General features: G+C 35.6%; 1 protein-coding gene across 1 annotated transcript in view; it reads right to left on the minus strand.

Moving 5' to 3' along the window:
* CSMD1 (CUB and Sushi multiple domains 1) overlaps positions 1–16677 on the minus strand; it is a 3127153-nt gene that overhangs the window by 265668 nt on the left and 2844808 nt on the right. The window contains 2 exon segments of the mRNA XM_053711946.1: positions 954–1127; positions 11651–11845. Coding sequence (XP_053567921.1) covers positions 954–1127; positions 11651–11845 — 369 coding nt within the window.

The following is a 16677-nucleotide window of genomic DNA, read 5'->3' on the forward strand; positions in this document are numbered from 1 at the left end:
TAACTTTTTTTTTATAGTAATTATTTTTATAAGATAGTGTAAATATGAATGTAACACTTTATTTTAATGCATTTATGTTATGTTTGGTGCAAGTTTTAATTTAGCCCTAACCTTTTATGCGAGGAGTTCAATTGTGCTAACCAGACAAGCTCAAATTTAGATTGCTCTCATGTGGTCGCTTTTACTTTCAACTAGTGATATTTAGAAACAGCGCAAGTTAGAGCGGGTGCGATATTTCAATAGCGTGCCACTTGCTACCTAGCCCTTTGAGACTCTAATATACAATGTTTAATCGTGTAGTAAAGAAACAAACTTTGCATGATATTTTCATTATTTATTTTGTCAACTGTTTCTTTAACTTCCAGTTATCCTTTCCGTTCTATTAAGTAAAGACTAAATTTTTGGCTTATTTTAGGGGATGACAGTTAAGTATATAAATGTTGCATAAGGGGAATTATATACTTAGAGAGTGAATTAAAGTGACAGTCTGGTCAAAATAAAACTTTCAAATTTGCTTTGTTCTTTTGGTATTCTTTGTTGAAAGCTAAACCTAGGTAGGCTCATATGCTAATTTCTAAGTCCTTGAAGGCCCCCTCTGATCTTAGGGCATTTTGATAACATTGTGCTCACTGTGGAGTTACCTAGGAGTCAGCAAAATTTGGGTAAAATTCAAGTCTGTCAAAAGAACTGAAATAAGTGGGCAGTCTGCAGAGTCTTAAATACAAAGTAATCACAGAGGTAAAAAGTGTATTAATATAACCGTGTTGGTTAAGTAAAACTTGGAATGGGTAATAAAGGGATTATTTATCTTTTTAAACAATAACAATTTTGGAGTCGACTGTCCCTTTAAAGATGTATAGTTCTTTAAAATGTTATAGAATATTTAGTTTGCTCTAACTTTGCCAGCCATTCATCATTTTGACATTAGTGTAAACAACACAAAACATACTTACCCAAGCATCGAGTGTTAGTACCGCTCCAGAGGCCATTAGCTAAGCATTCTCTTACATGGGACCCAACCAGTGTATAACCTGTGTTGCAAGTAAATATCGTAGTAGCTCCAAATACATTCAAAGTTCCAATTTTATTACCATTTGGTGGAGTAGGAAGATCCCCACATGATATAACTGTGGAAAAGTAGAAAATAAAACAAGCCAAATCAGTTTCCTCATAAAATATATTTGATGTCTCGCTTTGTTTTATTCAGCACTATAAAGGACAGTGTGCTGTAAAATATACTCTCCTTTATTGTGTTTGAAATGATCCATTTACCTGCTGGAGTGTACATTGTTTACAAATCACTAATTTATCTTTATTTTGTCATAAAAAATAATAGTAATGGGGGCAGAAAATCTATGTAAACAAGAACCAACAAAAGCATTAAAGGCACACGAAACCCACATTTTATCTTTCATGATTCAGATTGAGTATAGAACTATATTCACATCTCCAATTTATTTCTATTATTTAATTTGCTTCATTTTCTTGTTATCCTTTGTTGAAGAAGCAAGTTTGCACTACTTAAAGCTAGCTGAATGCATTGAGTCAGCCAATAACAATAGTCATAGATATTTAGCCACCAATTAGCAGCTCCGGAGTCAACTTAGGTATCTTTTCAACAATGGATATCAAGAAAACAAAACAAATTAGATTTGGAAGTACACTGGAAAGTTAATTTAAGATACATGCTCTATCTGAAACATAAAATTGGGTTCCATGTCCCTTTAACACTTTCAGTGTGGGGTAGCAGATATAGGTAATAAACATTCAATTTCAATTGTTCTAAGTATATGTATTTGTGTATACAGAGATAGATAAAATAAAGGAGAGAAGATAATGATGACTGTGCTCCTTGCAGGCTCAGCCCATTTTAATGGGTTTATTTTCAAAGAGCAAAAACAGCTTTTTCATAGAAAATAAACCTAAATGACCAAATGTCCATACATTTTATAGTCTGCAACTGGCGTAACAAGTAATTGCAAACAATTTTACAATGCACCGTCCCTTTTTGAAGACTTTTCAAGAGTAATAATGAAAGAATGCTAGACATAGTTTATTAAAGAAACAGTGGGATAGGGTAGAGACTAATGAGTGAGGAACACCCATGAACATAACTTACAGTTGAGCTAAGAGGACATTTAATTATTAACGATTGTGGCTGGAAAAGGATTGAAAGCAAATAAAGAATAGTGAGTGAAAATGATACGTCTTATGACATAATTAAAGATGAAACAATGTGGGGACAGGTATCATACTGTTAAGGGAATTCCAGGTAGATGGAGCTTAAAATAGCCAATTTCAAAACTCATGAGTATGTGAATAACAAATTGATTATGTTATTTCTGAAGAAAAAGATACAGTCTAGTTACTTTTCAATGAATAATGCAACAATATTTTGTAACAGAATATAAGCCTCAACAGAGAGTATTAGATCAACAATGATTCCTTGCATAGAGATTTGGGTAGTAAATTGCATTGTGGCGCTGCTATTAGTGAAGAAGGTAATGGCTACACATGTGTATGTGTGATCTGAGGGAGAGTAAAATAATTTTGTGTATGTATAGTACATATCATCAATTAAACACTGAATTGCAAAAGAGAAATACATGTTTTAAAGGCATAAAAACTATAATTTTATTGGTAAAATCTGCCTTGCTTGCCGTCCATTGACATGAAAATCCTCTTGAGTATGTGCACGTAAATGGCCTTAAATATCACTGCTATTTAATAGCTCCAAAAGTTAAATATGCTAACTGGTTGTGCATAAATCCTCAAAACATAAAAGAGCATGGTGGGACTTTGTCACACATTTGAAGCCTCTCTGTATGTAATAGCTAACCTTAAAGGGACATGAAACCCATTTTTTTTTGTTCATGATATAGAAAGAGCATGCAATTTTAAACAACTTTCTAATTTACTCCTATTATCTATTTTGTTTTATTCTCTTGATATTCTTTGCTGAGAAGCATATCAAGATAGGCTCAGTAGCTGCTGATTGGTTGCTGCACTTAGAAGCCTCATGTGATTGGCTCACCCATGTGCATTGCTTTTTCTTCAACTAAAGATATCTAAAAAATGAAGCAAAATAAATAATAGAAGTAAGTAAGATTGTTTTTTTAAATTTGCATTCTCTTTCTGAATCATGAAATAATTATTTTGGGTTTAGTATCCCTTTAATATAAGTGTATCACCTTTGAAAGGGCCATAGCTTACCTTTGGTCAAATAACTGCTGTGAGCAAATATTATTTTCTTTTACCTGTCAGGAACGTAGTCCACTTAAAGTGACAGTGAACACAAGAATTTATGTTGTTTTAACACCTTAAAGGGTCAGTAAACCTAAAAAGTAATATTATATAATTCTGCACATAGTGCAGAATTATATAACATTATATTAGTGCAAGTTTTTTTATTATATAACATCTCCGGTATTTTTAATAAAAATAAGAGGGTTTTCCAGACCCGCCCTCTGTGCTCTACTGAGCGGGTCTGGTTTTTCTTCAGAGCACATCGGGCCAGCTGTTTAGTCATAGCCCGGTGCGACCACGCCATAACATTCAATGGAACTCTCTCTTGCTGTTAGACAGAGCAGGAGCGAGCTGCATTGAATGTTATGGCACGGTCGGGCCGGGCTGTGACTAAACAGCTGGCCCGATGCGCTCTGAAGAAAAACCAGACCCGCTCAGTAGAGCACAGAGGGCGGGTCTGGAAAATCCTCTTATTTTTATTAAAAATACCGGAGATGTTATATAATAAAAAAACTTGCACTAATATAATGTTATATAATTTTGCACTATGTGCAGAATTATCTAACATTATTTTTTAGGTTTACTGGCCCTTTAATGACCAGACCATTTTTCAATGTTCTTACCCTTAAAGGGACACTGAACCCAAATGTTTTCTTTCGTGATTCAGATAGAGCATGACATTTTAAGCAACTTTCCAATTTACTCCTATTATCAAATTTTCTTCATTCTCTTGGCATCTATATTTGAAATGCAAGAATGTAAGTTTAGATGCCGGACCATTTTTGGTGAACAACCTGGGTTGTTCTTGCTGATTGGTGGATAAATTCATCCACCAATAAAAAAGTGCTGTTCCGAGTTCTGAACCAAAAAAAGCCTAGATGCCTTCTTTTTCAAATAAAGATAGCAAGAGAACGAAGAAAATCGATAATACGAGTAAATTAGAAAGTTGCTTAAAATTGCATGCTTTATCTGAATCACAAAAGAAAAAAATTGTGTTCAGTGTCCCTTTAAGGACAAGGGCTATTTTTACATCTCTGCAGTGTTTGTGTTTAGCTGTAATTTTCCTCTATTTAATGTACCCACACATATTATATACTATTTTTCTTGCCATTAAATGGACTTTCTAAATATACCATTATTTTCATCATATCTTATAATTTACTATAAAAAAATATATAAAATATGATGAAAAAATGGAAAAAAACACACTTTTACAAAATTTGACCCCCAAAATCTATTACACATCTACAACCACCAAAAAACACCCATGCTAAATAGTTTCTAATTTTTGTCCTGCGTTTAGAAATACCCGATGTTTACATGTTCTTTGCTTTTTTGCAAGTTATAGGGCAATAAGTACAAGTAGCACTTTGCTATTTCCAAACCATTTTTTTTTTCCCCAAAACTAGCGATAGTTACATTGTAACACTGATATCTGTCAGGAGTTACTAAATAACCCTTCACATGTAAATATGTTTAAAAAGAAGACAACCTAAGGTATTAAACTTGGGGTATTTTGACTCTTTTCATGCAACCATTTTACTACCAATCAATACCAAAGTTTGAAAAGAAAAAAAATAAGTGGTGAATTTTTGACAAAATAGCAATTTAAGGATACATGTACTGAGAATGTTAAGGGTTACTGCCAAATAACACCCCAATATGTGTTTAGCAACATCTCCTGAGTACAATGATACTACCCATGAATAGGTTTGTCTGGTTCTCAGGGGGCTAAAAGGCCTTATTTTTAGGGGGCACATTCCAATTTTCCAACTTGAAATTTTCACTTCTGTCATCATGCGCCCATGTCCTATTTGGGACATTTCTGAATCCGGCCAATGTAATTTACCCTCATCAAACCATATATTTTTGAAAAGTAGACACCCTAGGGTATTTGAAATGCTGGTATTTTAACACTTTCCATGCACTAATTCAACCACCAGTCTTTGGAGAAAGTGTGTGGTGGTATTTTTTTATTTTTACACACACATTGCTTTTTGGCTGTGATTTTGGCGAGCCTGTTGTAAGTTATTGCAAAAAAACACTCCAGGTTGTTTTCTGCAAGACATCCTGAGTACACCTATGCCCCCCATGCATAGGTTTGCCAGGATTTTGGGAAGGTTCTGTTAGAATTTTATGACTTGTAAGTTTAGTTAAAAGTGAAAGTATTTTTTCTGATAGGCCTATCTTTAGTTTGGGGCCCATTCGCATACCTCAGTTTTATTTATTGGCATGAAAGTGTATATATTTGAAATGTTGACACCCCAAGGTATTGTATATGGAGTGCTTTGATGCCTTTGATGGAACCGTTTTAGCCAAAAAAATTGTAGACAGTGTATGGTGGTAATTTTTAAATTTTCAGTTTTACACAAACACTGTTTTTTTACTATGATTTAGGAGAGCCTTTTGTAAGTTATTGCAAAGAAAAACACTCCAAATTGTTTTCTGCAAGGCCCCCTGAGTACACCCATACCCCCCATTCATAGGTTTAGTAATAAAAAAAAGAAAAAATTAGCACTTGCTCATATAAATGGAGCAGTAAAATGTAAAAGTCTGGAGCAATAAAAGTAAAAAAAAATTAATAAATTTAGGAACAGTAAATGTAAACATTTTTAAAATGTCACCAATGTATGGTAGCGTTTGAAGCAGTCACCAATGCAGAGTCCAGGTTGTCCAGGGCAATCTGGACAGTAGAATGTGGTATCCTTTCTCAGCCCCCTTTTATAACAGACTCTGCATTTTTTTGTGGTTTCTGCTGTGTGGTAGTAGGGGGAATTTTAAAAATAAGTGGGTAGTCCCAACTCTGCTTTCCCCCATCACCGCCCGGGGAGCAGGTGCATCTTGGTACAAAATCCTCGAAATGACCTGGCGCTGGAACTGCAAAAAAGTGAGTTTCATTTTTTTTAATTTTTTTTTTTGTTCAACAAGAAAGCGTTGTAGGTTGCAATTTGCATTAGATAAATTGCTACCTTTTTGTACCAGGCCCTTGTCTTCCGCATAATTAGATAGGGCTGTAGCAGCTGATTTGCCAGATCAACCCCACCCATATGCCGGTTATAGGCCTTGATGCACACTGGCTTGCTTGTGACCTCAGCTCTGTCACGTACAGAGACCTCCACAGTCCTATCAGTGTGGATGCTGCTGAGAAGGTATAGATCCTTCTTGTCTCTATACTTGACTGCCAAGAGCTGCTCTTGGCGCAGAGCTGAGGTCTTCCCCCCTTCATAGCCAGGTGTGTGACAGTTGCTCTGGGAATCCTATGCGGTTCTTATGGATAGTACCGAAAGCTACTGTATCAAAACAATACAGTAGCTTGAACAAAAGGACACTTGTATAGAAACTATCAAGATACAAGTTGTACCCTTTGTTCACTAGGGGTTGAATTAGGTCCCAGACAATCTTGCCACCAGTTCTCATATGTTCTGGGCAACCTGGACAGTCAAGGTTGGTAGTCCTTTCCCTCATACACCCGGAAGGCCTGAGTATACCCACTCTCGCTCTCACAGAGCTTATACACTTTCACTCCATACCTGGAGCGCTTGGAAGGAATATACTGCTTGAATCCCAGCCTTCCCTTATACTTCATCAGGGATTCATCTATGCAGATATTCTTTCCAGGAGTATAAGCCTCTGTAAACCTGGCAGTGAAGTGGGTAATCAGGGGACGGATCTTGTACAGCCTGTCAAACTGGGGGTGCTCCCTAGGGGGGCAAAGGCTGTTGTCATTAAAATGTATGAAATGAAGTATCATTTCATACCTTTGCCTAGGCATAGACTGTCTGTAAATGGGGGTACAGAAGATGGGGCTAGTGCTCCAGTAGGAGCGGCTGGATGGCTTCTTGATTATGCCCATCAGCATTGTAAGAGCCCAGAATTTTAGAAATTCTGGCACGTCAATGGGGGCCCATTGCTTCTTTGCCCAAATAGACTGAGGCTAAGCAGCATGGAATTGCTGGGCATATACATTAGTTTGGGAGACAATGTTCCCCCAAAACATCATTCCCCAGAAAAAGCTGCACAAATTGAAGGGAGTAAATCCTGTGATTTGATGCCAGGATTTTCTGTGATAGGAGTGATATCTGGCCTCTGGAGATTAGGCACTTTCCACTCCTCAGCAGCTGGAGCAACACATCTCCTTCTGACAGGGGGCACAGCAGCCACAGATACATCACTAGATGTATTCATTTCTAGATACACTTATTTCACTAGATGATGTATCTGAGCACTGACCAGGGTCAAAATCAGAGCATGCGTCAGAGGCAGAGGCCTCAGAATCTGAAGCCAGGATGGCATAAGCCTCGTCAGCAGTATAAAAACGCTGTGCCATTATAAATAAATATATATATATATATATATATATATCAATGCCTAAAGCAGTGATCTATGCACAGAAGGGGTTAATGGCTTTTACAAACAAATTAAATAGCAGTGATATCAATGCCTAAAGCAGTGATATCAATGCCTAAAGCAGTGATCTGCGGCACAAAAGGGGTTAATGGCTTTTACAAACAAATTAAATAGCAGTGATCTGCGGCACAAAAGGGGTTAATGGCTTTGGGTCTTACAATAAAATGAATCCATGCCTAAAGCAGTGATCTACGTACAGAATCTACGTTAATGGCTCTTACAAAAAAAATTAATACATTTATACCAATGCCTAAGTAGTGATAAAGCAGTTATCTGCAGCACAAAAAGGGGTTAATGGCTCTTATAAGAGACTTTGGGTCTTAGAATAAAATTAAATAAATATTAATTAATCAATGCCTAAAGCAGTGATCTGTGCACAGAAGGGGTTAATGGCTCAAAGAAGAGCCTTTATATCAATGCCTAAGCAGTGATATCAACGCCTAACAATATTAAATATAAATCAATGCCTAAAGCAGTGATATACGGCACAATAAAATTAATAAAAAATATATATTTTTTAAATTAACCCCTAAAAAAATCCACAGACAGCAAAAAAAAGTGCTGCTGTGTGCTCCTGTGCAAGATCAATGCTAATGCTTATGCAGAGATCAGTGGCACAGACGGGGTTACATTTTTATATATATATAAAAATGTATAGATATATATATACCAACAGTATAGTGGCTCTGAAAAGAGCCTTTGGGTCTGATAGTTCTCAAATTTAAAACGCAATAACACTCTCCCTCTCAATACAGATCTGTCTCTCTCCCTCACTAAACCACAAGTGAGGAGAGGGAGGCAGATCCATGGTGGTCATAGTCAATATTTACAAATATTGACCTGATCAGGCAAATGGTGATCACTCTAATGAGTGATCACATTTAGGGGCAATCTCTGATTGGATGTTCCTAGCCCGCCTCTAATGATGAGGCGAGCTAGGATTACCCTCCAGACTGAAGCCATGCCCTTAGAAGGGCAGCACCGAGCACCATCTTGTCTGCAGGCAAACCATATAACTTTTTTTAAAAATAATTTTTAATTAAAAAAAAAAAAAAACATTTTTGAAGCATATATACTGACTGCCTTTATCCAACAAGGCACTCAGCATGTTAGCAGCCAGCATCGGAAGCGATCAAATGCTTCCGATGCTCTAAACTGCCGGGTGTTTCAAATCTGAAGCTCCCCGGCAGTTTAGTTACGTATTGCACAATGCCTCAATATCCAGGCATTGTAGCAATACGGTAAGAGCAGCTGAAGCGATCAATGATCGCTTCCAATGCTCGTTTTACCGGCGGACGTACCAGGTACGTCCATTGTCATTAAGTGACAATTTTTTAGTGACGTACCTGTTACATCCGTTGTCATTGAGGGGTTAAAAGATAGATAATCCCTTTATTACCCATTCCCCAGTTTTGCATAACCAACACAGTATTAATATACTTTTTACCTCTCTGATTAACTTGTATCTAAGCATCTTCTGACAGCCCCCTGATCACATGACATTTTATTTATTATCTATTGACTTTCATTTTAGCCAATTAGTGCAGTGTCTGCCACAATCCACGGACGTGATCACAATGTTATCTATATGGTTTACATGAACTAGCTCTCCCCTGTAGTGAAAAGCAAATAAAAAAGCTTGTGATAAGAGGCGGACTTCAAGGGCTTGAAATTTATCATATGAGCCTTCCTATGTTTAGCTTTCAACTAAGAATACCAAGAGAACAAAGCAAAATTGGTGATAAAAATAAATTGGAAAGTTGTTTAAAATTGCATGCCCTATTTGAAACATGAAAGATTTTTTGGGACTTGACTGTCCCTTTAAATAACCTAACACCTCTTCAGCTTTAATTGTGCTTTTGTATCTTCACTTTTACACCTCTGATACTTCCTCAAAATAAGTTTTCTTTATACAGGTCCACAGTGCTTATAGATAATATAGAACACCTGCAGCTAGCATATATCTCCTACAAATGATCCCTATTAACTGCCATATGCTGACATCAAAAGCTTTACATTACTATTGTCTAGTTACTTAAAGGGACAGTCTAGTCAAAATTAAACTTTCATGATCCAGATAGGGCATGCAATTTTAAACAACTTTCCAATTTACTTTTATCATCAAATGTACTTTGTTTCCTTGATATTCTTTGTTGAAAGTTAAACCTAGGTAGGCTCATATGCTTATTTCTAAGCCCTTGAAGGCCACCTCTTAAATGAATGCATTTTACAGTTTTTCACAGCTAGAAGGCATTAGTTCACGTGTGCCCTAAAGATAACATTGTGCTCACGCCTGTGGAGTTACTTAAGAGAGGGCACTGATTGGCTAAAATGCAAGTCTGTCAAAAAAACTGAAATAAAGGGGCAGTCTGCTGAGGCTTAGATACAATGTAATCACAGTGGTATAAAGTATATTAAAGTGGTGGTAAATCCTAGCATTTGTGAAACCCTAGGATTTATCAGTGAAACAAATAAAGTGGACGTTCAGTAATGAAGTATAAAATACTTCATGCTGAAAGTTCCTTTATTTGTTTGAAGCATTCCCCGCAGTGAGATCCTTCAGGCAGCCCACGGCATGACTGAAAGTCCCCTTTATTTGCTCCACTGGTAAATCCTAGCGTTTCCCAAACACTAGGATTTGCCATCGCTTTAATATAACTGAGTTAGTTATGCAAAACTGGGGAATGGGTAATAAAGGGATTAGCTATCTTTTTAGACAATGAACATTTTGGAGTAGACTGTCCCTTTAAGAAAGCTCATCATTTCCTAAACATCATTTTTATATATGAACCAATAATTACAACAATCTACTAAGCCAGAGACATTTTTTTTAAAAGAACTAAAGACAGTTTCCCGAGGCATCCATGCTAAGTTTTTCAGCCCTCCCCATTTTATTATTTTTCTATGGATATTTTACATTTAAATCTTTATAATGTATATTTAAACCATTCTTCTTTGTCTCTAATAAAAAAAAAATGGATTATAATAGATTTAAATTATTTTTGAGGAAGAATGCTATAAAAATTATCATAATAATTATGTGATAAGGGATATGAAACCCATTTTTTCTTTCATGAATAAGACAGAGCATGCAATTTGAAGCAATTTTCTTATTTACTCCTATTATCATTTTTCTTTGTTCTCTTGGTATCTTTATTTGAAAAGCAGGAATCTAATCTTAGGAGCTGGCCTATTTTTGGTTCAGCACCTGGGTAGCACTTATTGAATCAGCAAGCACTACCCAGGGTTCTAAACCAAAAATGGGCCAGCTCCTAAGCTAACATTCCTGCTTTTTCAAATAAAGATACCAAGAGAATGAATAAAAATGTATATTAGGAGTAAATTAGAAAGTTGCTTACATTTGCAAGCTCTATCTGAATCATGAAAGAAAAAAATATGGGTTTAATATTCCTTTTAAACATACATTTTAAAGAGGAGTCAGAATGTTAATAATGGGAGAGTATATCAAACTGATGGGAAAGTAGGGTATAATATGAATTAGTGAATAGAAATCACTAAACAAAACATAGGAAAGATATACAGGTCTGATTGAAATTCAGAAAAAAGAAGCAAGATTGTATGTAGGAGTATACAAAGGAACACGAACGATAAATACATACAGTGTATCTAGATGTATTTATTTTTATAGTAATTTGTGCACTGCTTTAAAATTTAAAATTTACAAGGGAAAATAGGAAAACAGAATCATTGGTAAAAGAATTAAAATGTATTCTCATTGTCTAACAATGTTATATATTTATATTTTATGTATAAAATGAAGCATGCAATTAGAGTACATTTTTGTTTTATTTATTTTCTGTCTGTTGATAAAAAAAAAATGTTCATAAGTTCTGCAAATGAATAAATCCTCTCAAACATTTGAAGACAATTTTCTTTCAGTTTATATTTATAATGTGCATTTGAATGTGTTATAGTAATAAAAAAAGGATGAATATTTTTTAAACTATATTTGAATTCATAAATATCTGATTCATACCCTTACAACTGGGTTTGACATCTTCTCCACTCCACGTTCCATTAGCTCTGCACTGTAATAGTCGTAATCCACCAAGAAAGTAACCAGGAATACAACTCAGCAGTATTTGAGATCCATACTCATTTAATGAACCTAAAACTAGTCTCCAGATGATATGCTCAGACATTTGAGAATCCACACTTGGGCACATAATAGCTGTAAAAAAAAAATAAATGCATATTAATCATTTAAATAAAAGTACACATTTGTATAGTAACTGTCAACAGAAAATAAAGCAATGTGTCAATCTTATGCCAGACTTTAAAGGGCCATAGGAGTCCAAAAATGACATGAAATTATAAATTACGGCATGTAATTTTAAGAATATCGAATCTACTCTACTGTATGTTCAACCCCGCTGCTTCTTAACTTCTGTTTCTGGCGAGCCTGAAGGCTCGCGCGGAAACAGTTGCATTAGGCACCATTCGGGCAATAGTAAATTGGCCCCCTTGTGTAAAGGCTAATACTTTAAAAATAAAGTTGCACCAAACACAACATAAATACATTAAAATAAACAGTTACACTCATATATACACTATCTGATACAAATTATTTTTAGAAATATTATTTTTTTTTTATAAGGGTTCAAAGGTATACATGTATTTTATGATATACATATTGCTTTGTCTATGTACTTAACTTTACACATTTTTATTTGTGAACAGCACACTTCAACGTAGTGACTATACAGCACATAAAGAGGCAAAATTTAACTGCTTGCAATCAAAAAGAGAGGTATTCTAAAAATTGTCGCTGATTTGCATTTCATATTATTTATTGAATGGCTAACTAGGCTTGTAGATATGATTTGCAATCCAGAGTTATAGCTCAATACATTCAGTTTAATTTTATTATACACTCAACAATGCTATTATGATAATGGTATATATCACTATTTATTGAACATCTAATCTGTGTAGGAGTAGGAGGATTGGACTTTTATTTGTTTATACACATGAGATTCTGTCTGTATACTTGGGGTTAATGTTTTTGTTGTTACTCTGTAACAAAGGCAACTGTTTTTGGCATTTTATGTGTGTGAGGTTGGGGGTGGGGCTCTGTGGTCTATTTATACCTGGCTTTTTTGGGTCTCTCTTTTTTTTTTTGGTCTGAGGAAGGGGTTATGCACCCAAAACATCCCCAGCATTATTATGGATTAAAGCTGTTTTTCTTTTCTTTACAAATTCAGTGAGTACAGTGTCTCTTTTTTTGTTTATATTCTAATATTTTTGGATCTGGCACCCTGGTTGTTGACTCTGTGGAAGTGAGATACCTTTGGGTTGAGCACACTTGGTCTAACGCAGTGTCAGGTTTGCGGATAACAGATAAATGTCAGGATTTTTTTTAACAGCGCTTTATTGTAGTCTAGGGGAGAAGTTAAAGTGGTCACCATATCTGAAGTTAGTGCATGTCAGGTTTTGCTAGCATGCAAACTATTTACTTTCAACTTGTGATACACACAATAACCTGCGTGCATTAAAAGTTTATTTCTGGCGGGGGTTTGCACACAAGTGTAAGGGCTAAATAATGTACCACTTTTAATCTAGTACACTGTCATGTAGGGTCAATAATCTTAAACATTTCATGCTTTAAAGGGTAGGAGCCCGCCATTTTTCAACAATTATGGCCCTTTATGGTTAATGTCTACATTTCATGAATTCTTTCATTTAAAATGGTAAAACTAAAAAGAGAGAAAAAAATTAAAATAATGTTGGTGTATTATGTATAACCTGGGTGAAAAACATATTCACTACAGATGGGTCCACACCAGAAAGTAATAGAACTTTTTTGGGGGGTTTTCCTTAATTGAATAGCAGTGTCATAACAAGCACTTGGCTAAAAGAGTGAGTTCTGTTCTTGTTGCAGTTAGCATACTGTAACTTTAAGTTTGCCTAGAAGATCAATTAGGCGCTAATTGCAGTAGTCTATATTAGCTCTGTGTTCGTAGCATGTGGGTGCTTGTGTATTGAGTTTTCCACCGCTCTGGCAATTACAACTTGGATATTCTGGTTTGATTACTTCTTTCCCTCCCTACGCTTATTTAAAGGGATACTAACACCTCATTTTTTATTTCATGATTCAGATAGAGCATGCAATTTTAAGCAACTTTCTAATTTACTCCTATTATCAATTTTTCTTTGTTCTCTTGTTATCTTGATTTGAAAAAGCAGTAATAAAAGGTTAGGAGCCGGCCCATTTTTTAGTTCAGCACCTTGGTAGAGCTGCTGATTGGTTTGCTACATTTAGCCACAAATCAGCAAGTGCTACCCATGTGCTGAACAAAAAATGGTCTGGCTCTAAAGCTTACAGTATTGCTTTTTCAAATCAAGATAGCATGAGAACAAAGAAAAATTGATAATAGGAGTAAATTAGAAAGGTGCTTAAAATATCATGCTCTATCTGAATCATGAAATAAAAAAATTGGGTTTAGTATCCCTTTAATAACCCTTTGTTTAGACTGACTTGGTATATGACTTTAGCTTATTTGTGAGCTCTGTGTTTGTTTAATGATTAGTACTGCTGTTCCCTGTTAGTCAGACAGTCCAGGTCAAAACCTAAGATTACTTTTGGATACCTCTGCCATCAGTAGAACGGCATTAAGTAATTTACTTATAGAAAGGTATGTCTTTCTTTGATATTCAAATTTATAAGATTACAGTTACTTCCTAGTACTTAATTGTTGTTGGTTTTGTAGGAGCTGATTAATATACTAGAGAGAGCTCAGCTGCTAAACTAAGTCTTTGCTCTTTTACCCCTGGCCTCTGTTAAAACACGGTGTTAATGTTCAGTCTATCAGTAAGGGCTTGTTGTGAGCTTAGCCTCTCATCCATTGATGCTAGTTTATTACATTCCAAACAACAGCACTCCACCTGACACTTAGATGATATGTGCTCAGACAGGAAAGTGGTTCACTGTTTGTTACAAGTGTTAACAGAGTAAAAAACAGTGTTGGAAGTATAGTTTTAAAGAACCTAAAGAAAAGGCTAGAAGATACATACAACTGAGGTACAGACAGAATTCCAGAGGTGTTCAAAAACCAGATCCCAAACTTTTGTGGAGATAAAGGGGAATACCTATGGATTAAAATAAGGGCTTGACTCCCAGTATGCCTGAGAGATATGATGTAGGTAGAACATAAATATTTTCTTACATTAATGTCCTCCATACACGTTTCCAAAAGGTATTACACGTTTCCATTAGTATTACTTTATTTTTTCTTTCTCCAAAGCAGACTCTTAAAGTTATTTTCAAGGGAGGACTCATATTTTAGAGACATAAAGCTTACTTTCAATTCATTATGTGGTCTGCTCCTTCAAGATTTCTGTTAAAGTGATCAGCGTTAACAATTATCTTGAGACAGATTCACATTTTCCATTTTCCTTAGCATTTGCATTCCAAACATGGGTAGCTATTTCTTACAGTGCTTATAGAGCAACCCTGATGTTATTGGTGTCATTGAAATTATGTTCAAAGTGAGCATTTTTTTGTTAATTATAAGCTAAAAAAACACTCTATATAGATAGACTTGATAACACCCATAAGAAATTAAAATGTTTGGGAAAAACCTCATAATAAATTATTTATAGACTCAACCATTTACTTAAAAGCTGTCAGAGGTATTATATGGAAGTAAGCTTTAATATGGCTTCTCTACATTCAATTGACTTACTATGAACATAGTAAACAAAAACTTGAACAGTTAGTAGCTTTGCAGATGGCAAATTTGTACAGTGAATTTCCAAAAAAAATCTGATATCACATATTGATCTTGATGCAATTTCCAGGAATTTCCATAACAATATTTTGATCACTTTTTGGATGTATCACTTTGTGTTTTGCTTTGGCCCTTTGGTGTATCTGCTTTGTTCCAGTCACATGTAATACGTTTCATGTCATATGTAATCAACCTTTGTTCCTATATTTTTAATGTCACCAATAATTAGCCAGCCCATGATCCTACCTCCAATCACACAGAACTAGCATGTGGTCCCGTGTTGCTCCAATCATATGTAAGCAAGTTGTTGATTTGCCTTCCTCCAGTCACACATAACTAATCTGTAATCCACCTTTGCTCCAGTCACACATAACAAGCCTGTGGTTTTGTCCTGTCTAGTCACAAATAAACAGCTTCTGGTCCTGCCTTTCTCTAGTCACACATAACCTGTGGTCTGGCCTTTCTCCATGCTGTCCATGCAAAATATGGGTGACTTTTGTGATATCTGATATTTTTCCAATGTTAAAATGGTATTATCACATGTACTGAGATTATTCTTATTAAAAAAAAATTATGGGGAGCTTGAAAACAATGATTAGATTTGTATTGTCCCCTTCTGTTTAAGTTAATTCATTTTAGATAAACTGTAAGAAAATTTGGGAGAGGTCTTGATGTCATTTTTCTCCGAATTTTAAAATGTCTGACAAAATTCTGAACAGGCTAAAAAGAGGATTACTTCTGACTGAGATGGCCATGAAAGTGAAAGCTGCTCATAAAACATATGTTTAAAATGAAAACTAATTTACAAATTCTAGGTCAGTTTACAGCTGGTGCACTATTTAGCTTTTTTACTTGTGCAAAGACCGCCAGAAGTAAACTTTGAATGCATGTGTGTTAGCATGCATATTACAAGTTGAAAGACGACATAAACTGACTTCAGAGCTTTGGATATTACGATCGTGCTAACTTCTTTTACCCATAGGGGCATATTTACCGCTGCTCCATAACTTCTCCGCCTGCTCTGAGGGGGGGACAGAAATCAACCCGATCGAATACGATCGGACACCCCCTGCTAGCAGCCAATTGGCCGCGAATCTGCAGGGGCTGGCATTGCACCAGCAGTTCACAAGAACTGCTGGTTCAATGATAAATGCCAACAGCATATGCTGTTGGCATTTATCGATGATCGGCAGACATGATACGCTACATCGTATCATGTCCACTCACACATTAATAAATATGCCCCATAGACTTTAATGGAGTGTGCAAACTG

Source organism: Bombina bombina, chromosome 4, assembly GCF_027579735.1.
Source record: "Bombina bombina isolate aBomBom1 chromosome 4, aBomBom1.pri, whole genome shotgun sequence".
NCBI lineage: Eukaryota > Metazoa > Chordata > Amphibia > Anura > Bombinatoridae > Bombina > Bombina bombina.